This window comes from Salmo salar, chromosome 01 (assembly GCF_965601325.2).
Source record: "Salmo salar chromosome 01, fSalSal1, whole genome shotgun sequence".
In the NCBI taxonomy this organism is placed as follows: domain Eukaryota; kingdom Metazoa; phylum Chordata; class Actinopteri; order Salmoniformes; family Salmonidae; genus Salmo; species Salmo salar.
The window spans coordinates 88,867,105-88,893,819 of NC_138291.1; the positions used below are offsets into that span (position 1 = coordinate 88,867,105).

General features: G+C 44.9%; 2 protein-coding genes across 5 annotated transcripts in view; both read right to left on the reverse strand.

Annotated features, from left to right (window-relative positions):
- Positions 1 to 930: 930 nt before the first annotated feature.
- LOC106609148 (putative vesicular acetylcholine transporter-A) lies at positions 931 to 4,470 on the reverse strand. The gene has a single exon (XM_014207632.3). The coding sequence runs from the start codon at positions 3,403 to 3,405 to the stop codon at positions 1,810 to 1,812; it is 1,596 nt and encodes a 531-aa protein (XP_014063107.1). The 5' UTR covers positions 3,406 to 4,470; the 3' UTR covers positions 931 to 1,809.
- A 1,521-nt stretch (positions 4,471 to 5,991) lies between these two features.
- Positions 5,992 to 26,715, reverse strand: part of LOC106609079 (C-Jun-amino-terminal kinase-interacting protein 4) — a 63,265-nt gene continuing 42,541 nt past the window's right edge. For 2 of the 4 annotated variants that reach the window (XM_014207478.3, XM_082977740.1), the window contains 24 exons: positions 23,930 to 23,998; positions 22,736 to 23,249; positions 22,427 to 22,523; positions 22,045 to 22,181; positions 20,731 to 20,788; positions 20,180 to 20,332; positions 19,960 to 20,017; positions 19,741 to 19,871; positions 19,083 to 19,139; positions 16,835 to 17,014; positions 16,498 to 16,630; positions 16,282 to 16,377; positions 13,765 to 13,932; positions 13,405 to 13,576; positions 13,042 to 13,257; positions 12,267 to 12,435; positions 12,069 to 12,197; positions 11,834 to 11,982; positions 11,428 to 11,576; positions 9,844 to 10,015; positions 9,531 to 9,644; positions 9,217 to 9,390; positions 9,004 to 9,141; positions 5,992 to 8,882 (listed from right to left, as the gene is read on the reverse strand). In XM_014207478.3, coding sequence (XP_014062953.1) covers positions 8,761 to 8,882; positions 9,004 to 9,141; positions 9,217 to 9,390; positions 9,531 to 9,644; positions 9,844 to 10,015; positions 11,428 to 11,576; positions 11,834 to 11,982; positions 12,069 to 12,197; positions 12,267 to 12,435; positions 13,042 to 13,257; positions 13,405 to 13,576; positions 13,765 to 13,932; positions 16,282 to 16,377; positions 16,498 to 16,630; positions 16,835 to 17,014; positions 19,083 to 19,139; positions 19,741 to 19,871; positions 19,960 to 20,017; positions 20,180 to 20,332; positions 20,731 to 20,788; positions 22,045 to 22,181; positions 22,427 to 22,523; positions 22,736 to 23,249; positions 23,930 to 23,998 — 3,555 coding nt within the window. In that variant the 3' untranslated portion in view covers positions 5,992 to 8,760. The remainder of the gene's footprint in view (positions 8,883 to 9,003; positions 9,142 to 9,216; positions 9,391 to 9,530; positions 9,645 to 9,843; positions 10,016 to 11,427; positions 11,577 to 11,833; positions 11,983 to 12,068; positions 12,198 to 12,266; positions 12,436 to 13,041; positions 13,258 to 13,404; positions 13,577 to 13,764; positions 13,933 to 16,281; positions 16,378 to 16,497; positions 16,631 to 16,834; positions 17,015 to 19,082; positions 19,140 to 19,740; positions 19,872 to 19,959; positions 20,018 to 20,179; positions 20,333 to 20,730; positions 20,789 to 22,044; positions 22,182 to 22,426; positions 22,524 to 22,735; positions 23,250 to 23,929; positions 23,999 to 26,715) is intronic. The other 2 variants (XM_082977730.1, XM_082977742.1) reach the window with 1 other exon arrangement.

Sequence of the window (26,715 nt, forward strand, 5' to 3'; positions counted from 1 at the left end):
ATCTTGAGATAGTAGTAGCTACAAGCGGGTTAGCCCGTATGACTTTATTGTTGAGTTTAGAGTGTGTCGGGGGAAAGAAGGGGCTTTTTCTGAGTTTGAGAGCTGAAAATCAACGAATAGCTTGACTACCTACACTTGGTTGTGGAGAGGACAATATCGTTAGAACCGTTCTCCTTGTGGGGCGTCTGCTGCGAGCTTTCACAGCGCGTGTCAACTTTCAGAACCACGGACAGCGCTGAGCACCAGCTAGTTGCACCATGACTTTACGCACCACCAAGTAGACGTTTACATGACGTTACAGGAACTATATCATTCTTAAATAATAAGAATACGATTCGCATTTCTCTCTCTCTCTCGCTCTCTCTCTCTCTCTGCCCCTCTCACTCACACACCCATAAAACACGCACTCTCTCTCTTTGTCTCTCGTGCGTAAAGCTTTTGATGAATGATGTCATCTATAAACCCCACAGTGAAACAATCAGTTGGTTGAAGTATCATATTCAATACCCGTATTTCAAAAGGGCAAACTATTCGTTGGTTATCTTTACAGTATGGGTTGAATAACAATCCACCCCTGTAACTGTCATTTTCTCTCAAATCTCTGATTACAAAGCGTTTACACCTAAATCAAAATTACGCACAGAAATTGTAATGTTTGTAATAGAGATTGTTAACTAATGTCTGTAACTAAACTGTTGATTCAATCAGGATCCGACGGGGTCTTGTCTATTCTCTTCAACATAGGGATTGGGTGTAGGACAGCCAACATTAAGGATTTCTATCAACCAGTTAATTTGGTAACATTGCTAACTAGCTACCATTACGCACCTAATCAAACGCTCTTCGTTTGATTCAGAACTGAATAACAAGTAGGATTTAAAGATGATTTTATAATCTCCCTATAAATAATTATGACACACACAAAACACGTTATATTTAAATACAATTTTATTATAACTATTATCGATATATTAACATATATGTGCTCAATTTAGGAAGTTGTTAATGAGCTATGACGGATAATCACTTCATTACGTTTTGACAATACACCGTTTCAACATACACGCATACATCACGCACACACTCAAATATGCATAGGCCCAAATACAATTGAATCATTTACTATGTAAATATCCACATATGTACAACACGCATTTGTTTATAATACACTACATTTTACGAAGAAAAACAAAAACATCCCAAAATGAAATTACAAAAATACAGAGGTCACAATTAGGCAACGTTTCGATGTTAGATATGGAAAAGGAAAACAAAACAAAAGCAAAATACAAATGATAGTCAATATGTCAACGAAATTAAGAAAGGAAATCAATGGTTGCCAGTACTAAAAAAGAGTTGTTGTTTTTGCACAAAAGGCTAGTTGATGCGTTGGCAGTTGGACGTGTATTTATAATATCAATATAATCTTGTACATACATTTATCTATTTACTTTTTTACAATACTGTGCAGTAGTAATGCACACATAGTCAACTGTATTTGATAGACCTCTCACAATAGTACTCCATTTAGACGACCATAAGAAACAATACATACAGAGAAGACTTGTTCAATTACGATTAAATTAAATCAACTTTGGAAACTGGTCACACAAGTATGATTGGGTGATTGGGTATTTCTATATTGCACATGAGTATTTTACAGAGTGAAGTGACTGTCTACCCTCTTTTGGCAGGTCCATAAGTCCTAACTCTCGAACTCTCAGTGTATTCGGGGACGTTCTAAGTTGTACTCCATTCTAGCTATAGTTCTATGTTGTGATAAAGTATTCTAGCTGTACTCTGAGTATTCTAACTGTACTCTGGACCAAAGGATTCCTCTGAAGAGGCACGTGTTTGTGCTCTAAACGGGTCAAACCCTCCATTCTCATCCACCACCACCACGGGCAAGCAGTTTCCTGCCGAACTATAACCCTTCTTCTTGCCTTTCCGCTCCTCCATCTTCATGGTATCATACAGACCCTCAGGTTCATCATCGTCCACCAACAGGTTATCTCTCTCGGAGTAGGACGGCTTCATTTGGCACACATTCCGGAGCAGCAGAAGGGCCGGTGCGTACAGGACATTGACGAGGCCCATGCCCAAGTTGAGTTGGACAAACCCATAGTTGTGCACTATGTTCCCCGCCACGATAGGACCCATGGCATACGCGACAGAATAGGAGATGTCAGCTAAAGCGTAGACGCTGCCGTACACGGACACATGACGCACGTCGACCAGAAAGGCAAGTGTTGGCAACAGGGCAGTGTCCACGAGAGCGATGCCGAAACATATGCCGCATAACGGGGCGATTAACTGGCCGAATGTTTTGCATGCTGGAACGGTGCACGAGCTGGCCCCGATAATGACCATGCCCAAGGCTCCATAGAACCACTGCAGGTTGGGGTACTTAGAAGCCAGTTTGACGGTCATGTAGACACCCAGAACATGTGGGAAGAAAGCAGGCAGCCAACATAATCCCATTTCCCACTTAGTTGAATGCATGGTGCTCTCCATCCAGTTGGCTATGGTGGGCTCCAGAAAGGCCAGGGGGATGTTGCACACTGTTAGGGCACCTGCCACGACAGCTATGTAGGGGTCAACCATTAGTTTGTAGATGGGGGTACCCACCGGCATATTGTCTCTAGTCCTGTTCGAGAACGGCTTGATCACGGTCAAGAGCAGAATCCCGTCTATAAGGCAAACAACTGCGAGAACGATAAACGGTACTCTTTTACCGGCAAACTCGTACAGGATACCCCCGAAGGGAGGCGCTACCAGGCTCCCGAAAGAGATGAACGCCAGGGCGATACCAAGGGCTTTACTTCTCTCCGATTCTTCGGTGTATTTATCTGCGATCATGGCAATTCCTGAGGTGTCGGCGAAAGCTGAGCCCAGACCTTGCAAACTACGGGCAAAAAACAGCGTCGCGTAGTTCTCAGCGAAAGCAAATATGCATGTGGAAAAGAACATGACGGTTAATCCTATGAGGAGTGGAATGTCGTATCCAACGCGGTCTATGAAAGTTCCTGACAAAGGGTTCACCAAGAGCTGCAAGATAGCCTTCGACGCAAAAAGTACTCCTATTTGGACGTCTAAATTGTCCCTGTTGCTTTTAGCTTGGGCTGAGCTCATTGTGCTGTTGATTGAAGAATTAGGATGGATAACTACGTGGACGTGCTCTGCTTGCTCAAGCTCTAAATCAGCAAGGTAGTCGGGAATAATCGGGACTATAACCATATAGAGCATATTGTCTAGAAGAAGAGCCACGCAGACTATCACTAAAATGATCCGTCTTTGATGGTCGGGGGCTTTCATTGCGTTGCCAAACTGTTTCGTTCTTTCTCCCATCTCGGACAGTTTTACAGCGGCTGATTTGGCCAGCCCGGAGGACCCCCCTGTATCCATGATGATCTGCTATTATTGTTGTTGTCAATACAAAACAGCAGTTGTTTTATTTTCCTCAGTTCTCTGCTGCTATTCTGATATCTCAGCAAGACAGATAATACTGTCCCTGTACATTTATGTAGCTGTTTTTTAGTTCACTTACGCGATGCGAAAGACAAAGGGGCAGCAGGATTGGAACTTTTCTCCTTGTGATTTTCTGACAGCGCGCGAGGCTGCTGGCTTCTTCGGCGGTTGGTGGATTTCTCAGCCTCAACTTGTTCTTGTTTCACTCCCTCGCGCTCACATTCGGTGCTGTTTCATGGTCTCGAGGAGTGACGTGGTGAAATATTGTGCTCTTCTCTACACGAGGTAGGACTTCAACCGCTAATACTCCATGTCAAGTTTCTATGGAACGTTTGTATAAGTTGTTTATGGAACTTGGGACCCCGGATATCTTCGATTCCAATGCTCATGCCTCGAATCACCTGTAGCACGTTTGAGTTCCGTTTTGAGATCACGAATGGTTTCGTTGCCATTGGTACGCATTGATTCGCAGGTTTGTCGATATTTTGAGTTTTTTTTTTCTCTCTTTCACCAAGGGCTGTGACGCATCACCAGCTTACCCCCAAGTGGATCCTTTTCCAGATGCGTCCTTTATGCTAATTCAGAACATGGCAGTCCCTTAACCAATAAGAGTGAGCATCATCATGACGTCTCAAATCCTACACGATCGCGGGAAAACCCTCCCAGCAAGGTACACTGATTGACATTCCAGATGTATTGGCCCAAGTTATTAGCCTATTATTGGAGTTTTAATTTATCACTGTTTCTTTACAATTCCCTAATCACGTTGCTTCTCTTGCGCGTTGCTCTGGGATGATCGTGGCTGTGGCACCCGGATTCGCGCCATCCCAAACGTTCTTATATTCAGCACCACAGCGGAGTGGACAGCTCCTGTCCAGTGCACAGTCAGACAGGCCACGCATTTGGCTTTGTACAATGATCAAATCAGTAGCATACTGTATTTCTCTACACAGCCTTTGTCAAATTAATATTAAGAATAATCTAAAACGCATCCAATTTAAATGACTAGCCTACACTAGTTGCACGGGCTTCTTTTGACTCTCACCTAAAATCGAAGTTATTTGAAACATTCCCGGAAGTGTTAGAATTTCTCAGGTTAAACGGTTCCTGATCCCACGCCAGGTCAGGAATCCCAGTGTTACATGCACATAAAGCAAGCAAGTATTTTTCTCTGCCATAGAGCATTGAGCTTGCATAGTGACTAAGTACTCCTGAAGAGGTTGACTACATACACAAGACAATGGTGCAATCTAGTGGTCACTAAAACTACTACAGGCGTAGTATCGCTATACTCTATTCCAGGGTGATTCAACTCCGATCCTACGAGGTTCGAGCCTGCTGGTTTTCGGTTCTACCTGATAATTAATTGCACCCACCTGGTGTCCCAGGTCTAAATCAGTTCCCAATGAGAGGGCAACAATGAAATCACGTAGTGGTACTGGCTTCGAGGTCCAGAGTTGAGTTTGAGTGATCTACAGAATGCAGCTGTGATTGTAACAACCTCTTGGACACTGGTACCCGATTAGCTCTGGTCCAGGGCGTTACATGAGACTCACGATGAACCAGAGCTATGAGATACCATGTACAAAAAGTGCTGTAATTCCTAAATGGTTCACTCGATATGGATGAAAATACCCTCAAATTAAAGTATTTGTCACTGTCCCAATACTTTGAGCTCACTGCATGTATGCGGTTTTTTTTATTTAAAAAAAAATGTACATTTCAAGAGGTCGATTTTAAACACACCTCATGTATTGGAAAGACCCAGGTCTGTTAAAGAGCAGCTGACAGTGCTTCCAAAATTCTTGGAAATCTTGTAAAAAGCCAAAAGTGGAGGAGACACAAGTTTCCCCACAAGTCAGTTTAATTGATTGTTAAAATAATGAAAGGCTAAAGATATGCTGTATCAGTACATAGATAGGTGATGGATGAACTGTCACTGGGGACAACCATAGTCACGGCAACACAAGTTTTGGGGGTGACCTTGACCTGTTCATCAACACAGGAGTTGGAAGAAGTTGATCTTAGGCACTGACCTGAAGTCAGTTTCACATTTTCCTGAGCAGTAATGAAGGATTTTGTGAAGATACACTGGCCCCAGATCTGTGCTTAATGCCAACTTCCACCCAGCACACTCAACATCCCCCTTTGGAGTGTACAAAACATCAGGAACACCTGCTCTTTCCATGACAGACTGACAAGGTGAATCCAGTTGAAAGCTTATTGATGCCACTTGTTAAAGCCACTTCAAATCAGTGTAGATGAAGGGGAGGAAACAGGTTAAAATATGATTTTTAATCCTCAAGGCAATTGAGACATGGATTGTGTATGTGTGCCATTCAGAGGATAAATGGGTAAGAATGGTTTTTCACAACAGTTTCCTGTGTGTATCAAGATTGGTCCACCACCACCCAAAGGACATCCAGCAAACTTGACACAACTGTCGTATGCATTGGACACCTTGTAGAGTCCATGCCCAGACGAATTGAGGCTGTTCTGAGGGCAAAAAGGGGTGCAACTCAATATTAGGAAGGTGTTTTTAATGTTTTGTACAAGCAGGGTAGTGTATAGCGCAGTAGTCTCTCTCTAATTCAACCATTCCAATTACAATCATTGTCAAAACAATAAAACCAAGCCATTTCAATGTTTCATATACAATTTATATTCATATAGTCATATTTCATATTGTACAAAGTTACATTCTGAACCGCAAAGACTCTTTCATAGAAATAAATACTGAAATGGCTAAACTGCGATATGAAGCATCTCTTCTCCTGGAGAGCAGACAGACAGACACACACAGACCGGCACAAAGGCACACACACACACACACACACACACACACACACACACACACACACACACACACACACACACACACACACACACACACACACACACACACACACACACACACACACACACACACGCCCTCGTTCACTCCTCAGGACAGACACCGTAGTAAAACTCACCAGCACAATCTGCTGGTACACAGACCAGAGACACCGGCCGAGTGTGTCAAATGACACCTTACACCGCATCTAGACGCAACCACAGATTAAATGACACCTTACTCCGCATCTAGACGCAACCACAGATTAAATGACACCTTACTCCCCATCTAGACGCAACCACAGATTCAATGACACCTTACTCCGCATCTAGACGCAACCACAGATTAAATGTCACCTTACTCCCCATCTAGACGCAACCACAGATTAAATGTCACCTTACTCCCCATCTAGACGCAACCACAGATTAAATGACACCTTACTCCCCATCTAGACGCAACCACAGATTAAATGACACCTTACTCCGCATCTAGACGCAACCACAGATTAAATGACACCTTACTCCGCATCTAGACGCAACCACAGATTAAATGACACCTTACTCCCCATCTAGACGCAACCACAGATTAAATGTCACCTTACTCCCCATCTAGACGCAACCACAGATTAAATGTCACCTTACTCCCCATCTAGACGCAACCACAGATTAAATGACACCTTACTCCCCATCTAGACGCAACCACAGATTAAATGTCACCTTACTCCCCATCTAGACGCAACCACAGATTAAATGTCACCTTACTCCCCATCTAGACGCAACCACAGATTAAATGACACCTTACTCCCCATCTAGACGCAACCACAGATTAAATGACACCTCACTCCCCATCTAGACGCAACCACAGATTAGGGTCGAAAAGACAAACATACAAAAAGTCAATAATACAAATAGGCTTCAGTATCATATCAACCTATCAGGAGGGATCCTGTTTGGTCAGAGATCAGTCACCCTGTCCCCAGTGTACAAAAGGAAGACGTTGCCCCTAGACGCTCATCTAATGTCAGTGTTGAGTAGTTCCTCCCCTAATTGTTCACGTTGGGATTTGCGGAGGGTAAATTGATCCTAGATCTGTGCCTATGGGTAACATCTACTCTCAGCATACAAAAGACTCCAAAAGCAGAGAAACCAGCTATTATACACAATCACATCTCTGCATTTGCAGAGATGATGGCTTAAAAATATATTTATCTATCCATACACCATGAACCTTATAACAAAGACGGTCTGTCAAAATGTTATTGTATCTACAGAGAGACGGGTTGAAAATGCTGCTACAACGCTGTACATTTACTTTATTCTGATCAACTGAAATTAGTTTTCCTTTGGTAACATTCTTTCACATAGGTATACATAATCAGTCACACTTCAAAAGTCCATAATGTAGTTTTAAACATTTCCTTTCTTTTACTTTCAAACCTAAGGCAACAGTTGATTTTTGTAAAATGTCTGCAAGCTCTAGCTGATGGGAAGGAAGATGGGAGAGCAGGATGGGAGAGCAGCGGCCCAGAAACTAAAGTCAGAGACCCTGTTCCAACACACTTAAAGTGCAACCCTGTAATTAACTACTAATGTGTCTCAATCATCAATCCAACCCAGTTGTAATTACCCCTAGGAAGAGTGGATGCATTTTTAGTTATTGGAATAGGGCGATTTTCTGACCCTGCAGCTACAGACATGATTGATCTGCGATCTATCAGGTTTTCCATAGACCATAGTCATGGAGAACAACACTGATCCCAAGTCCAGAAAACTGACAATTGATTAAACTGTATTGCGTACAATCAACATCCATGTTCTCACAAAATAAAATAAAAATGATCATGCAAGAAGAGCACACCTGTATCATTTAGGACACACAGGATTGGCTCCATCGCTGGATCGTTCTGTAATACTTGCTTTCTTATTGGACATCATGCGGTTGATTTGGTTTTGCAGTTCAAACACCAACATCATTATTCTCCTGTGTGCAGGTGTCTCGTACAGTTTCATACAGTATTGTCTCCTCTGTCCAATCGGTCCTTTACTGAAAGGAAGCAAAGATGAGGACAGGGGTGTGGCCAAAGACACACCCTGAACCTACATCGATTCCCACCAATCACCACGCAGTATTTGTACAGAGGGGTTGGACACTAGGCATACAATATAAAACCAAGTGCAAAACATGACAAATTAAATAAACAGAAATGATTTTGTTTTCAATAATAGTAGTAGTAGTAGTAATAATAATAATAATAATAATAATAATAAAAGAGCAACAGGCTTGTATCAGATTTAAAATTCAATACAATCAGTAAAATTACAAATTAAATAAAAAATAACCGTAAAACAAAAAGAAACATGCAGAAGAGTGAATCTGATTGGCCAGCTTTGTTCCTGCTTCGAGCAGGCTCCTCCCATTCTTCATCTCTGTGGCAGGGTTAGAGATCAAGGGTTAAAAGTTCAGGCCTGACTGCCCATGACCTGCCAGACGATCAGGTGACTCCTCTCAGCTTTAGCCAGGAACGGCTGCAGCTTCAGAGTGTGCTCATCCAGTGGCTCCTCAGTCTCCCCAGCCTCGTCACCTACACACAGACAAACATTAAGCCACTTCAATTTATACAAATCTGTATGTTTTCATGCCCTGTCATATACAGACAGTACTTGTCAATTGATTGTCTGATATGATGGTCCTAGCCAACTCACCCATCCTGAAGTCGATGTATCCCTCTCCACCACTCATCACTAGAACAGACCTTTCCTGCTGTTGTTGAGGGTGCTCCTCTACCCCCTTGTCACTCCCCACCTCTGCTGCTCCGCCAGCACCTGACGGGATCACCTGACCTGGGGGAGGGAGGACCTTCATCCAGTTAAAAGGCAGGAGGAGGAGAAGAAGAGAGGGAAGAGAAGTGAAATTACCTGGGACAGCCGTGAAGAACTTGACGGCATCTCGGTGACCATGGAAACAGAGCTGAGCGTGAGCCATGGAGCAGAAGGGTACAGAGGTTCCAGCTGTCACCTTGTCACTGTTTTCATCACCATACACACGGATCACTCCACCAGGTTTACCTGGCCCCGCCGTCACCTTATTGGCTAGAGACAGAGCGAGAGAGAGATTAATCATTAAATAGAGAAAGGGTGAATAGATGGAGGGATGAGAGAGAAATGAATAATTACATAGAGAGAGGGGAAAGAGACGGTGATGGAGAGAGAGATGCATTACTTCCCCTTACTGTCAGTGAGAGGTATAGAGATGATAACACCATTGCCGGTGCCGACCCAGAGACGGTTACAGGACACCATGAGAGCTGTGATCCTAACAAACGAGAAGCCCAGCTTCCCCGTACCTGAGGGAGATTAACATGACTCATTATTTAGAAAATAAAGAATGAAGTACGGGTCTATATTTCCTGTACATGACTTGGGCTTTCTAACGCCATGACTCCCTGTCCCATATTAATCAGCTAACGAGGAAACAAACTCAAACAAGTTGCATTAGAAGCATAGAACACAACAACAGGTGTTTAAATGCCCTGGGTTCCTCACCCAGCATCTTGCTGACGTAGGGTTCTATGTCGACGTCCTGCAGGTGTTGATGTGTGTGGGCGTGGAACAGTCTCAGAGTAGAGTCCAGTCGGATCGACACCCAGATACCATCTCCATCCCATGCCAGCTGTCTCACCTGGCTCTCCTTACGGGGGTGGGCATCAAATGACTTCTACGGGGGGAGAGAGATGAGAGAGGATGGAAAAGGAGAGGAGGGTTACAACTATAATCTGTGGATGGTTAAACTTGTGTGTTCAGTACGCGAGTCAGTCCATCTGAGCCTGTGTGTTCAGTACGCGAGTCAGTCCATCTGAGCCTGTGTGTTCAGTACGCGAGTCAGTCCGTCTGAGCCTGTGTGTTCAGTAGGCGAGTCAGTCCGTCTGAGCCTGTGTGTTCAGTAGGCGAGTCAGTCCGTCTGAGCCTGTGTGTTCAGTAGGCGAGTCAGTCCGTCTGAGCCTGTGTGTTCAGTAGGCGAGTCAGTCCGTCTGAGCCTGTGTGTTCAGTAGGCGAGTCAGTCCGCCTGAGCCTGTGTGTTCAGTACGCGAGTCAGTCCGCCTGAGCCTGTGTGTTCAGTAGGCGAGTCAGTCCGCCTGAGCTTGTGTGTTCAGTAGGCGAGTCAGTCCGCCTGAGCCTGTGTGTTCAGTAGGCGAGTCAGTCCGCCTGAGCCTGTGTGTTCAGTAGGCGAGTCAGTCCGCCTGAGCCTGTGTGTTCAGTAGGCGAGTCAGTCCGCCTGAGCCTGTGTGTTCAGTAGGCGAGTCAGTCCGCCTGAGCCTGTGTGTTCAGTAGGCGAGTCAGTCCGCCTGAGCCTGTGTGTTCAGTAGGCGAGTCAGTCCGCCTGAGCCTGTGTGTTCAGTAGGCGAGTCAGTCCGCCTGAGCCTGTGTGTTCAGTAGGCGAGTCAGTCCGCCTGAGCCTGTGTGTTCAGTAGGCGAGTCAGTCCGCCTGAGCCTGTGTGTTCAGTAGGCGAGTCAGTCCGCCTGAGCCTGTGTGTTCAGTAGGCGAGTCAGTCCGTCTGAGCCTGTGTGTTCAGTAGGCGAGTCAGTCCGTCTGAGCCTGTGTGTTTAGTATGCGAGTCAGTACGCGAGTCAGTCCGTCTGAGCCTGTGTGTTTAGTATGCGAGTCAGTCCGTCTGAGCCTGTGTGTTTAGTATGCGAGTCAGTCCGTCTGAGCCTGTGTGTTTAGTATGCGAGTCAGTCCGTCTGAGCCTGTGTGTTCAGTATGCGAGTCAGTCCGTCTGAGCCTGTGTGTTCAGTATGCGAGTCAGTCCGTCTGAGCGTGTGTGTTCAGTATGCGAGTCAGTCCGTCTGAGCCTGTGTGTTCAGTATGCGAGTCAGTCCGTCTGAGCCTGTGTGTTCAGTATGCGAGTCAGTCCGTCTGAGCCTGTGTGTTCAGTATGCGAGTCAGTCCGTCTGAGCCTGTGTGTTCAGTATGCGAGTCAGTCCGTCTGAGCCTGTGTGTTCAGTATGCGAGTCAGTCCGTCTGAGCCTGTGTGTTCAGTATGCGAGTCAGTCCGTCAGAGCCTGTGTGTTTAGTATACCAGTCAGTCCGTCTGAGCCTGCATGATTCCGTGTGTGTGTCAGGCGTGCCTCTATCTTCATGGCTTTGGGCTGGACCACGTAGATCTTGTTCCTGAAGCCACACCAGACCTTGTCGTGAACCACAGTCATACAGCGGATAGAGTGGTGGGGTCTGCCCAGGTCTAACAGGTGGTAGTTGGTCAGATCCCACTGACCATCTGGAGGGGAAGGGGTGGGGTTAGCACCAGCATATACAGTGCATTCAGAAAGCATTAAGACCCCTTGACTTTTTCCACTGTTATGTTACAGCCTTATTCTAAAATGGATTAAATAATTTTTCCCCCCACCCTCAATCTACACACAATACCCAATAATGACAAAGCAAAAACAGTTGAATCCCCTTTTATGGGATTCAAGTAGATCAACGGACACACAAACACATGTAAGAAAGCATATGGAAACACGTCAGCCTTACCCACTCCTCTGTGGAAGATAGCCAGTGTTCCATCAGCCAGAGACACCAACACTCTCCCCTTCACATGGACGATGCCCAGGACAGAGTCCTTCAGCTTTATAGAGTGGAGACACTTCCTCCACTGGGCCACTGACGAGTGCACGTACACACTGAAACACACAACAGTTTGACTAATGGGATCAATATGAGATTGATAAACAGATCTGATTGATTCATTAGCAGATTGGCATCTCACCATCCATTCTGTGCCCCTAGCCACATGGTGGGTAAAACACTGCTCATCTTCTGGGCTTCTTCTCTCATCAGGTCCTGTTCCTCTGGGTTAGGGTTGGAGCTCACACCATCCTTCACCAGATCAGACTCCCTGAGAATGGAAACAGGATGTTATAATGAGTGTTTGTGTGTGTTTTTGTTTGTCCGTGTTTGTCCATACCTCTGTGTGTAGTTGGCTGGCGACTTCCCAGGGCTAGTACTCTGAACACCCAGAGGGTCAGTGAAGACATGTTCAGTGTAGACTCCCCTCTGACTTAAGTCATGTTCCGGACCTGCAGGACCTGCACTGGCCTCTGTAGCTTCAGTAGCCTCCTCTGCAGCCTTGGAGTCTACACAGGGAGGAGAGAGGGAATCCCATTTGGGAACCAATTGCCCAAATCACATTTCTATAACCCTGTAGGGTACACCTAGGAATTCAGTGGATCATTCCATGGAGAAAGTGGGGTGAAAGGGTTTAGTTTAGAGGTCTTCACTGGTCCGAGTGGGCCTGATATACCCAACAGTTCTAACTTGTCCTTCGGGACCGGGTCGGGTCCTGTTTGATTGTCATCGGGTCTCGGTCGATGTAACTACAGCTGACAGACTGAATGGACCTGACCACAGCTCTGCATAGACTATAGCATATTTATTTTATGCTAATAAGGTGAATGTATTAACTTATAGAAGGCCTAGCCGACATATAAAGACCTACTTCTTAACCAGTAGACCAACTTGGCTGATAAACATAACATTTTTGTCACTCCGGTCCAAATCGGGTCTAGGTTCCATTTGGGTTGCGGTCTGATTGTTCTCGGGTTCGTTCAGGTCCGGGTCCATGACCTCTAGCTAGCAAACCCAGCAATCACCCACTTCTGGAACTAGCAAAGTATCCACTAACTCGGCACATCAGTCCAGTGTGACTAGATCAGTAGAAACTTCAGAGGGACGTCTCTTACCTGCGTCTGTCTCATTCTCTGTGCTTGCTGTCTGGGGGGTAGCCACCGCCCCCTCGGTAGAGCAGCCAACCACATTGATCCCTGCCAGCACTCCAGCTTCGCCCCCTGAGCCACTACTGGTTGTGCTGGCTTCGAGAGTCCCGCCCTCAGCACCCGACCCCGCCTCCGGGTTATGGGGTACCTCCTCCCCTGCTGGGTAGTCGGTCTCTCTGGCACCTGACACACACGCAAGCACATATACACCAAAGACCACCATATATAAACATGTACAAACAAACATGTTATGGTTAGCTACAATCAAAATACATATACGTATTTGGCTTGGTCTTGAGTGATCATATAAAAACGCACACAAACACAGACCTGGCACGCTGGCCATGCAGAGGACGTGGGAGTTGCAGACAAAGAAGTTCTCCAGGACGTTCCCAGGCTGGTTGGCGTCGATGACGATGACCTTAGTGGTGGCCTGAGTACTGGTACAGATCCAGACCAGAGAGGACAGCTCCTCCTGGTGATGCAGCTCCTTCTCCTGCTCCTACACACCAGTATTGTATGAGCGTGCCTGTATTGTATGAGCGTGCCTGTATTGTATGAGCGTGCCTGTATTGTATGAGCGTGCCTGTATTGTATGAGCATGCCTGTATTGTATGAGCGCATTTGTGTGTGTGTGTGTGTGTGTGTGTGTGTGTGTGCTGGCTGACCATGTGTGTTGTGTACATGTACCTTCAGGTCCTGGTCCAGTTTGTCCAGACTGCTCTGTGATCCTACCTTCCTGCGACGGCTCTCAGGACCAGGGCTGGTCAGGTCACTGTAGAACACACTGGCTCCTACTATTGACCCCCCGTCACGAGTCTTACCCCCTGACAGGTTCACACCGACAGCACACCACAGCTACGGGAGGGAGACACACAGTTAGCAATATGTCCCTGTATATAGAGAGACATACAAAGGTAAGAATAGGTGTACAGACCAGTTTGTGAGCGGAGCTGAGCGGTCCTTTCTTACCGCTCTGCTAAAAACCACTCATCGCTCACAGGAAGAGAACCTGCTGCTCCAAATTCGCTCCATTCATTAAAAATCACAATTGAACCAACACCCATCTATTTTTGTGACCACCCAGACCTACCATTTTGTTTTGAAGTATTGAAACCAAACCATATGATCTGAAGGAAAAGTATTTGAATAAACATGAAAAGATGAATGTAAGAAGCGCTCATCATTTCAAATAGGCTACATGTCATATTAAACAGCACATAAACACTAAATAGGTCAGGAGCCAGACAGGGAGACTAAGAAGGAACAAAATTGAATTACTTAGCCTATATTATTTAAAAAATGTCAAGGCTATAGGCTACAAAGAAATACATTGTGAAGCATTAGCGAGGGCTACACCAGGCTGTCAGGGACATAAAGTGCTCAGCATTTGAAAACAACATTTCGCTGTATTTGTTAGTTTTTCACTCTGTTTGTCAGAACCTAACGGACAACTAATCAAAGCTTAAACCAAGTTTGTTCACCCATTGGGTCAAACAGCTGAAAAGACAAAGACATGTCTAACCCAGCACGAGTATTTATACCCTCCTTTAGGCGGAGTCTCCTCCTTGCACCTCTAAACACTACATCTTTGTTGCCAGGCATGTTAAGTTACGTGTAATAATAAAAAATAAAATTAAACTGTTCCTTCTGCCTTCATCTGACCTGACCTCGGCCCACATTCCTCACTAATCCATTGCTATCCAACCTTATCAGTGACCGCAACCAAGTGATTTCCTTTTCCCTTAATTAGTAACTCTCCAGACCCATACTTCTTATCCACCCTCCATTGACCCCACCATATACATTCCTCATACATGTAACCATTAACTTCTAGTGTAGAAAGTATTTTAAACTACAACCCAACATATTAAAGAATTATATTCTATAAATTGCATATATATATATATATATATATATATATATATATATATACACTTTGACTTAGAATTCATTAGAAATTAAACAAAAAAATGCCTTATTAGGCTCAGTCTACAGTGCCTGGAGAACAGGCCAGCAGCGGAGAATACCCTCTAAGCACTTGCAGAACCACTGGGGACGCTAAACACCCTTTGGGCCGTTCTTGCCAGGTTGGGCAGGAATGCGTTTTTCTTTTTCTTTTTTGTAGGTAGGCCTAAAAGGATTTTAGGTAAAATAACCCTATCAAAACAGATAAAGCTCCTTGAAAGAGGTAATATGCCCGGCCTATTGGGCCAAAATGCCTTGGTTTCTCAAATGATTGCCTCGCCTGGTTCACCAACATAGCCCATCTATAATTTAGCCCAATCAACTACCTCTTCCCCTACTGTATTTATTTATTTTGCTCCTTTGCACCCAATTATTTCTATTTCTACTATCTTCCCCTACAAATCTACCATTCCAGTGTTTTACTTGCTATATTGTATTTACTTCGCCACCATGGCCTTTTTTGCCTTTACCTCCCTTATCTCACCTCATTTGCTCACATTGTATATAGACTTATTTTTCTACTATATTATTGACTGTATGTTTGTTTTACTCCATGTGTAACTCTGTGTTGTTATATGTGTCAAACTGCTTGCTTTATCTTGGCCAGGTCGCAATTGTAAATGAGAACTTGTTCTCAACTTGCCTTCCTGGTTAAATAAAAGTTGAAATAAATCAATAAAGAAAGAAAATAAAAATCAATGATGGCCCATTGTATAGATAATAGAACAAAAATGAACCAAACTTAAAGAGATCTGATTTTTAGTTTATAAATACTTTGCTACAATGACACAGCTAGCTACCCACCTCGTTCCTTTCTGTTAGCATCTACACGTACTAAGTACACTATCATGCTTTCGGGATACCAGTCTTTTCTGACCCCATAATGATTCTTTAGTTGTGGACACTACATCACCACACACCCTCTTGTGCTTGGACCTTCTTATCTTTGTAAGTCATCTTGATTTTGCACCTGTGTGTTTTCAGTTTCTTTCTGAAAATATTTAGCATACTAGATGACAGAAACTAAAGCAAGGGGCTATTAGCAGCACACAAGTAGACTACAAATGCATGCTGGGCTGGGCATGGCCTGAGCTTGTGAAGTGAACGCTACTGGAGCGCTACTGGAGCGGGCGAGAAGGCCGAAGCTCCAGCCTTTGGGAAACTCGCTCCACGCTCCAGTCAAATTGGGGGACACTCCGCTCCAGCTCCACTCCAGTTCACATACTCTGGTATACACACCTTCATGGTAGCATCTTTCTCATCCAGTGGTCGGAGGTAGACCGGAACAGGTAGATTCTTCATCTTGTTCTCTGACGTCTGACCACCGTTGGCCACCTGTAAAATAAAATTGTGTGGTCAAAATACCTGGAGTCGCTTAACCTAACCTCACGTAACCTACAGCCCGTATATTAAAAGTCAGCCATATTAAGTAACCCACAAAGAGACTTCAACTACCTTGAATTTCTGCGGCAGGCTCCACCCGTAGGCCTGTACCCGGCCGTCCTCTTCCTTCTCAACGTGGGCTTTCACCTGTCTGTACTGGGCTCTCTTCTGCTCCCTACGAGACACCATGTTGCCTGCCTCAGACCTGAACGGGGGGGGTGGAATGCATAAAAAAACATCCCATCTATTCTGGACACACAATCTGGCGTAGATAGATAAATAAACTGAATGGATAGGGGCATGGAGGTGGGCCAAAGGAGGATTAAATCTCGAATGAGTGAAAAGCTGCATTAATAATTGGGTGGATCATGAGTGAATGGACAGATGAGTAGATGTCTCTAATACTCACTCCTCATTGAGGAAGTCGAAGGCCTTGCTCTTGTCACTGGGTAACTGTTGAAGCGCTGCACTCTTCTTCTTCACGGAGGGCTGGACCTGGGACGAGGGGGCGTTGTACTTCACATTGACTGGAGCCGCCTCCGCTGGTTTCTTAGCTGCTCCGCCACTTGAACTGAACAACCGGCTGAAACTGGAAGACGGAGGGAGGGATGGAGAGAGGGATACAGGGATGGAGAAGGTAGAAAGAAAGAGCAGACAGAGACATATAGAGGGGTGGACAAAGCAGCAGCGGCAGGGTTTAAGGGATAAATATTAAAATCAAGGGTTGATTTACCCCCCCCCCCCCAAGACTACAACAATGACCAAAAGGAGGGTTTAACAGCGAGCCAGTCTCCACTCAGCAATTTTACAGGGGATGGGAGAGCAGGGAATGCATTGGTTAATACTGTAACACGAACCAGGCAGTTAGTATGTCAACACAGAACACAACAAAAGTTAAACTATTACTGCTAATCCCAGCTCTAGACAACGCTTGTTAAGTAAGAGTGAGATGAGAAGACTAGATCCAAAAATATCAGGATTCTTTCTGTTTAAGATCAAATATCTACAGTCCATCAGGTCAAAACATAGACTTCATGACCCTCTCCATATAGCAGAAAATAGCCTACCCTCTTGGTAACAACCTCACTGTGTCAATTCAGAAATCTGTCCAATCACAGATGGCATACTGCATCTGACTCTGAAATACAACCATCTATTTCACCGTATGCCCTCTTTCTCCTCATCCCAACCCCATCACACACACCCTCCCACATCCCAACACACCTCCTACACACATATGACATCCAACGACAACCACAGGCATGATAACAGAGACAGAGGGACCAGAGGGCAACAGGAAAGACAAGGGATTTCTTCATAAATAAACATGCATTTAACATTTCACGCAACAAATAAATGCTTTACCCTCTGCCTAAAATATAAGTAAATTATTAGTCAGATGCATTACACCCCTCTCAAACAATACATGTCATTCATAAATGAACCACACACCATAGCCATTCCTACTGAAACTCAACAGGGACAGCCTGTATTGGGAAATGGCCATTTACAAGACATTTCAGTTAAATATTTTTAATATGTGTACTAGGTACACACACACACACACACACACACACCCCTTCTGATTGTAGGTGAATCGTATTCAAAACTTTTGACAAAGAGGATAAGTGTTGGTTTCCCTTGGGAGTTTTCAAAAAATGTGAACTCACTCCGACTTTAAATGAAAACAAAATGTCACTTGAAGTAAAAAGCCATTCCCTGATCAGGCAGGCACTCCCTGCATGTTTTGTTAATGTTGTTTGTTAAAAACCAGATTGAAGAAGACCCTTAGCATAGCAAAAGTTTACCTACACGCTGGAGATCAAAACGTGATTTTTTTAAAAATAAAGAAAAAATGTAAAACAAAAAGGGGAAAACAGAATCAATGATGGTCAACAATCATCGTAGTGACTTTAGCATCAGGTATGGTATGACACCTCTGAGATGAGGAGTGTATGGCGAAAAGCAGAGACAAAAAGGAAAAAAGTAAAGAAAATTAGATAGAAAGTAGTGGTAGTAGGAGGGGATAGTAGAAAAGGAGGGGATAGTAGAAAAGGAGGGGATAGTAGAAAAGGAGGGGATAGTAGAAAAGGAGGGATAGTAGGGAAAGGAGGGGATAGTAGAAAAGGAGGGATAGTAGGGAAAGGAGGGGATAGTAGAAAAGGAGGGGATAGTAGAAAAGGAGGGGATAGTAGAAAAGGAGGGGATAGTAGGAAAGGAGGGGATAGTAGGAAAGGAGGGGATAGTAGGAAAGGAGGGGATAGTAGGAAGGGGGGGTAGTAGAAAAAGAGGGATAGCAGGAAAGGGGGATAGCAGGAAAGGAGTGGTAGCAGAAAAGGAGTGGTAGCAGAAAAGGAGTGGTAGCAGAAAAGGAGTGGTAGCAGGAAAGGAGTGGTAGCAGGAAAGGAGTGGTAGCAGGAAAGGAGTGGTGGCAGGAAAGGAGTGGTGGTAGGAAAGGAGTGGTAGCAGGAAAGGAGTGGTAGCAGGAAAGGAGTGGTAGCAGGAAAGGAGTGGTAGTAGGAAAGGAGTGGTGGTAGGAAAGGAGTGGTGGTAGGAAAGGAGTGGTGGTAGGAAAGGAGTGGTGGTAGGAAAGGAGTGGTAGTAGGAAAGGAGTGGTAGTAGGAAAGGAGTGGTGGTGAAAAAGAAGGGAATCTTACAACTGCCAGATGCTGGATTTCTTCTTGTCTGCGGCGGCAGGGTTCTCTCTAGACGCTCTGAGGGAAGATAACAACATATTTCATGGAGTCATCACTATTCAGCTGAGACAAAAACGATCTTGTTACTCAACTAGCGAGAATCGCCAAGGAGGGAACGCACTAGAAGGGGTGCTTGTTTATCAATAAGAACAATGTGTGGGTGGAACACAGGAGACAAAAACTCTTCAATATGCATCACTTTGTTTTGGAGTAGCTCAGCTTTAAAGGCGCTGCTTGGTCAATCCGACGTCTGCATTGGCGGTCATGCGGCCTCTGCAGAAGTCAGGGCATTCATACTTCCTGCGCTTCACAGAGCAGCGCAGATCTGTTGAGCAGAGCTGTCGTCAAGTGAGTTTGTGTTTATACAGGACCTCCAGCCGCCACCTACCGTCAACCAATCATGTCAATGTGGAGCTATACGGAGCCCTCCGCATTGTTACAAAATTTGGGAGGCCCACAGCGGCACTAAATTTGGCCTTTGCATGCCTCCGGAGGCTCCGCTACTGCGTCACACCATCCATACGAAGCCAACAACCACATTTTGAATCAAGCATAAATTGGCTCTTAGTTACAAGATTCCCCTCCTCCCTCCCTCTCACTTCCTCCCCCCTCTTCTCACCGTATCATCTCTGTCCATCGTACAGCTTCCTGTAGCTCCATCAGTCTCTCCTTGTACTGGTTCCTCTCCATCAGGACTCTGGCCATCTCTACTCTGGTAAACCTCTTCCTCTGAGCCGTGGGAACATCCGCCTGCCAGGAGTGGTATCAGCACCCTCATTAGACACACACGTCCACAAACAACTCACACACACAAACAACTCACACACACACAACTCACATCTTCCTCACTGTTCTCACTCTTGGTCTTCACTTTGTCTTTCTCTGCCACCCGAATCCTAAGAGAGAAACAAACCATGTGATGAACACACACACCAGACACACACATGCTTGAGATGAACACACACAACAGACACACACTGGAGATGCCTGGGGATCCCATATTAATCTCAACAGGGGAACGAACAGACAGAGAGAAGGAAGGCAGAGTAAAGACTGACCTCCTGAGTTCCTCCTCTAGCTCCTTGTTTTTCTCCTCCAGTCTGGTCTTGGCCTGAGTCACAGCCTCTAGCTCTCCCTGCAGCGCCTCCTTCTCACACGACAGCTCATCTACGCGCGCTATCAGGTCATTCTTCACCACGTTCAACGCATTTCTGACGCAACCGTGAGGACAGATTAGTCAGCACGATCATTAGGCCCTACACCCAGTGATTCTGCATCCTGGTCCTGGGGACCCAAAGGGGTGCACATTTCTGTTTTTGTCCTAGCATTACACACCTGATTCCACTAATCAACTCATAATCAAAACTTTGATTAATGGAGTTGGGTGTTTAGTGCTAGGACAAAAACAGAAATGTGCACCCCTTTGATACCAGGATGCAGAAACACTGCACTAGGTGAACTCTTTGATGAAAGATAAATCCCTCCGTGACCAGAAGGTGGCAGTAGTGTGAATTTACTACACAACGTGGGACATTCTTGCTCTGGCACATGTATAATGTTCCATTGATTTCTTGAGCATGGATGCAGGTGATTTGAAAACACGCCTTACTTGGTCTCCAGCAGCTGAGTGTTCTCATGGATGAGGTGCTCTACTTCACGGCCCATACCTTCGAAGAAAAGGAGGGATGAAAAGGAAACGTTTTTAATAAGAAATGGGAATTCCTCCAGTCTGAAATGGAACGATATAAAACAACATGATACACACTCCTTCAGTCTTACCAAGAAAGTTAAGGTCTGAGTCTGACACCCACGCTGGCAATGTGAGGTAGAAAACAAAACTGATTAACTTGACAAGATTGTCTTACAACTTGACTCTATGGGGACTCTACCAGGTCAATATACAGCCTAAAGAACACCTAACCTACAACCTGACTAAGAGGGAGACCCACTGTATATTTCAGTTTGGAAGCTAAGGGAGAACTAGGGAGAGGGTGATGAGTGATAGGGGAGAAAGCTAAGGGAAGCTAAGGGAGAACTAGGGAGAGGGTGATGAGTGATAGGGGAGAAAGCTAAGGGAAGCTAAGGGAGAACTAGGGAGAGGGTGATGAGTGATAGGGGAGAAAGCTAAGGGAAGCTAAGGGAGAACTAGGGAGAGGGTGATGAGTGATAGGGGAGAAAGCTAAGGGAAGCTAAGGGAGAACTAGGGAGAGGGTGATGAGTGATAGGGGAGAAAGCTAAGGGAAGCTAAGGGAGAACTAGGGAGAGGGTGATGAGTGATAGGGGAGAAAGCTAAGGGAAGCTAAGGGAGAACTAGGGAGAGGGTGATGAGTGATAGGGGAGAAAGCTAAGGGAAGCTAAGGGAGAACTAGGGAGAGGGTGATGAGTGATAGGGGAGAAAGCTAAGGGAAGCTAAGGGAGAACTAGGGAGAGGGTGATGAGTGATAGGGGAGAAAGCTAAGGGAAGCTAAGGGAGAACTAGGGAGAGGGTGATGAGTGATAGGGGAGAAAGCTAAGGGAAGCTAAGGGAGAACTAGGGAGAGGGTGATGAGTGATAGGGGAGAAAGCTAAGGGAAGCTAAGGGAGAACTAGGGAGAGGGTGATGAGTGATAGGGGAGAAAGTGCAAAGGGGGTGAATGGAATGGTTGATACACACCAGAAAACTCATCTGAAGAGAAGAACCAAGAAAAATATAAAATAATGAGATGAAGTATGCAGTATGGAAATAAAGTTAATGTGATAGGGGAGAAATGGCAAATAGGGGAGTCCATCCTAGTATATATGGCAAGTACACACAAGTGCCAGTTGAGTTTTTGCCATTCATTTGGGACTGAGGTAGAGTTCTCCAGATTTACCCAAGGCGTGGGTATGAGATGATGGTCTTGGAATAGGTGAGCGGCAAGTGTCTAAGGTGGGCGTGTCTTACCGAGCAGGTCGGCCCCCTCGTCCATGTCTGCTATGTCTACTTCCATGTCGGGTCCTGCCGAGGACAGCTCCGCAAACAAAGACTCTGTGTTCCTGTCGAACGCCATGTTTTCTATACCTACTCCTTTAGAAGGAGTACTGGAGAGAGGGATGGGAGGAGGAAGGGGGGAGAGATGGATGGGGGAGGGAGAGAGCGGGAGGTCATCTGAGTGACCACAGCTTCAATACACTGCATCATAAAATAAAGTGTTTGTTTTCATATCCGGCTGCAATCACCAAGCTGGAAGCGATTGTCTGTACAGTTTGACAGATAAATGATGATTGAGTGTTCAGGATAGAGATGCAGAGATGGCTATAGAAACACTAGTTCCTGTTGACCCTACCTGGCATCTTTGTAGCCACTGAGGTCCATGTCCAGTTCAGGAGTGGACTCTATGATGGACTGCACCTCTGATGACTCAGTGTTATCATCTGCTGCGTCTGGAGAGGAGATGGAATAACATGTAGATGGAGAGGAGATGGAATAACATGTACTATCCTTCTGGGAATGTTTGACATGGTGAATACAGTGGTGAGGCCAATGTGATGCCAAACACATTTTAGTATGTTTTCTAACGTAACAAAATCCAAGTCCCCCAACATAGCCAATCCCCATGTTATCTCAGTTTATGCCCTGTAGCTGCAGTACTGACCTGTGAGAGGTTCTGACCCTCCTCTGACTCCTGCTCCTCTCAGCTCGGAGTCCTGTCCCTCGTGTACTGTGGTGTTCTTACTGCTGATGTTCTCTGGCTTCCTGTCGCTTCTGTCCAGGTTCCTGTTCAGACCCTCGCACACTTCCTCTAACTCTTCCTGGTGGGGCGTGCCCACAGATGCCATGGCAACATCAGATGCGGAAGTAGACATGGGAGTGGCCGACATAGACCCGCCCCCTTGACTGGACATTGGGGTGACAGATTTGGAGCCGCCACTTTGCGTGGACATTGAGGTAACCGACTTTGAGTCCACCCCTTGAGATGAAATAGGGGTACCGGATTTGGACTCTCCTTGAGAAGACATCAGGGTAGCCGATTTAGAGCCACCTTGTTGCGAGGACATTTTGGAGCCTCCTCCTTGGCTGGACATGGGGGTCCCCGACTTGGAGCCCCCTTTAGGAGACATAGGTGGGTTAGACTTGGAGCCTCCACGGTTAGCATTTGACATCTCATCCTACCGAAGAGAAAGAGGAGGAGGAAGAATAAATTAAATAAATGACAGATGGTCAAGTGCTATATCTCAAGTCAGCTTCTTTCTCTCAAAAAGGAATAAGCATATTTGAAAAAAAGTTAGCCAATGCAACAAAACCATTAATGCTCAGTCAAAAGGCAGTGGTATAAAGGCAATGGTATAAAAGTGCATAAAACAAACCAAGAAAACTAAATGCAGTTTAAACCAACCAGAAAAACACCTCAATTCAAATCAAAGTTGTTAGATCACACAGTTAGAAAACAAAACAAACATGTTGTAATATATTCTACAGCTAAGGCTAGTTGATTGGGTTGAAGTACAGGTGGTGCCCTCTACGCATTAGTAATCCTAGCAAGCCGACTGAACCCCTGAAAGACTGCGATCCATCTGAAATGGCACCCTACTCCCTATATAGTGCACTACTTTTGGTCAGAGTCCCATAGGGCTAAAAGTAATGCACTACATAGGGATCATTTAAGATTCAGCCCCATGGTCACACCACGGTCCAGGTGAGTAACCTGCTTGGGTTGCATGCAGCTGGCAATGTACTATGATCTACGGTGGCATAAAGGCTAGATTAAGCTTTTATGATTAGACGACATCGTCGTCGTCAACAACACAGCAATTACAGGCCATAAAAACAACAACACGGTAGTTTGGACCTGGTTCTGTTCAGCCTGCTGATTGGCTGAATGCCTCTGCCATCTGCTTGGGGAGTCTGGTGCCCCCAACTGGTTAAGAGAAAAATTACAACGAAGGCCTGTTTTAGAGCCGCGATCACAACTGGCCACATAATCAAAACACAGAGGTATAAAGATTACAAGGGGAGGGGCAATCAGAAGAGATAGAACAGCAGATTTATGTTCAAACAAGATTATTGCAAAGTCATTAATTAAGTATCTATCTATATATACACACACTGAACAAAAATAAAAACGCAACATGTTTCCTGTGCCAAGATAATCCATCCACCTGACAGGTCTGGCATATCAAGAAGCTGATTAAACAGCATGATCATTACACAGGTGCACCTTGTGTTGTGGACAATAAAGGGCCACTTTAAAATGTGCAGGTTTGTCACACAACACAATGCCACAGATGTCAAAATGGCACAAGTTGCGGGAGATTGCAATTGGCATGCTGGCTGCAGGAATATCTACCAGAGCTGCTGCCAGAGAATTAAATGTTAATTTCTCTACCATAAACTGCCTCCAACATAATTTTAGAGAATTTGGCAGTACATCCAACCGGCCTCACAATCCCAGCTCCCAAGTGGGTGGGCCTATGCCCTCCAGTCATGTGAAATCCATAGATTAAGGCCTAATGAATTTATTTCAATTGACTGATTTCCTTATACGAACTGTAACTCAGTAAAATCTTTTACATTGTTGCAGTTCAACTCATCCAAAACAGGTTGAGGTCAGGTGATTGTGGAGGCCAGGTCATCTGATGCAGCTCTCCATCCCACTCCTTTTTGGTCAAATAGCCCTTACAAAGCCTGGAGGTGTGTTGGGTCATTGTCCTGTTGAAAAACAAATGATAGGCCCACTAAGCACAAACCAGATGGGATGGCGTATCGCTGCAGAATGCTGTGGCAGCCATGCTGGTTAAGTGTGCCTTGAATTCTAAATAAAATCACAGACAGTGTCACCAGAAAAGCACCACCACACCACCTCCTCCATGCTTCACGGTGGGAACCACACATGAGGAGATCATCCGGTCACCTACTCTGCATCTCACAATGACAAGGCGGTTGGAACCCAAAATCTCAAATTTGGACTCAGACCAAAATGACAGATTTCCACTGGTCTAATGTCCATTGCTCGTGTTTCTTGGCCCAAGCAAGTCTCCTCTTCTTATTGGTGTCCTTTAGTAGTGGTTTCTTTGTAGCAATTTGACCATGAAGGCCTGATTCATGTAGTCTCCTCTGAACAGTTGATGTTGAGATGTTTCTGTTACTTGAACTCTGTGAAGCATTTATTTGGACTGCAATCTGAGGTGTAGTTAACTCTAATGAACTTATCTTCTGCAGCAGAGGTAACTCTGTGGCGGTCCTCATGAGAGCCAGTTTCATCATTGCACTTGATGGTTTTTGCAACTGCACTTGAAATTTAACGGATTGACTGAACTTCATGTCTTAAAGTAATGGACTGTCGTTTCTCTTTGCTTATTCGAGCATTTCTTACCATAATATGGACTTGGTCTTTTACCAATAGCATACCACCCTACCTTGTCAAAACACAACTGATTGGCTCAAAACGCACACCTGTTAATTGAAATGCATTCCAGGTGACTACCTCATGAAGCTGGTTGAGAGAAGTGTGTGCAGTTGCCATCCAGGCAAAGGGTGGCTACTTTGAAGAATCTCAAATATGTTTATTTGTTTAACACCGTTTTGGTTACTACATGATTCCATGTGTTATTTCATAGTTTTAATGTCTTCACTATTATTCTACAATGTAGAAAATAGTGAAAATAAAGAAAAACCCTTGAATGAGTAGGTGTCCAAACGTTTGACTGGTACTGTGTGTGTGTGTGTGTGTGTGTGTGTGTGTGTGTGTGTGTGTGTGTGTGTGTGTGTGTGTACATTACCATTCAAAAGTTTAGGGTCACTTAGAAATGTCCGTGTTTTGAAAGAAAAATCAAACATTTTTCCATTAAAATAACATCAAATTGATCAAAAATAGTCCAAATTGGTGAAGTGAAAAAAATAACTTATTTTAAAAAAAAATCCTAAAGAAATGTGCAGAAAAGTGGTGTGTGCATATGTATTCAACCCCCTTGCTATGAAGCCCCTAAATAAGATCTGGTGAAACCAATTACCTTCAGAAGTCACATAATTAGTTAAATGAAGTCCACCTGTGTGCAATCTAAGTGTCACATGATCTCAGTATATATATATATTTGGTGGTGTTGCAGAATATGGGGCCTTTCAGAACGTGTGTGTGTGTGTGTGTGTGTGTGTGTGTGTGTGTGTGTGTGTGTGTGTGTGTGTGTACGTACATACATACATACATGCACACACACACACGTTCTGAAAGGCCCCATATTCTGCAACACCACCAAACAAGGGGCACCATGAATACCAAGGAGCTCTCCAAACAGGTCAAGGACAAAGTTGTAGAGAAGTACAGATCAGGGTTGGGTTATAAAAAAATATCAGAAACTTTTAAAAACATCCCATGGAGCACCATTAAATCCATTATAAAAAAATGAAAGAATATGACACCACAACAAACCTGCCAAGAGAGGGCTGCCCACCAAAACTCACAGACAAGGCAAGGAGGGCATTAATCAGAGAGGCAACAAAGAGACCAAAAATAACCCAGAAGGAGCTGCAAAGCTCCACTACGAAAATTGGAGTATCTGTCCATAGGACCACTAAGCCGTACACTCCACAGAGCTGGGCTTTACGGAAGAGTGGCCAGAGAAAAAGTCATTTCTTTAA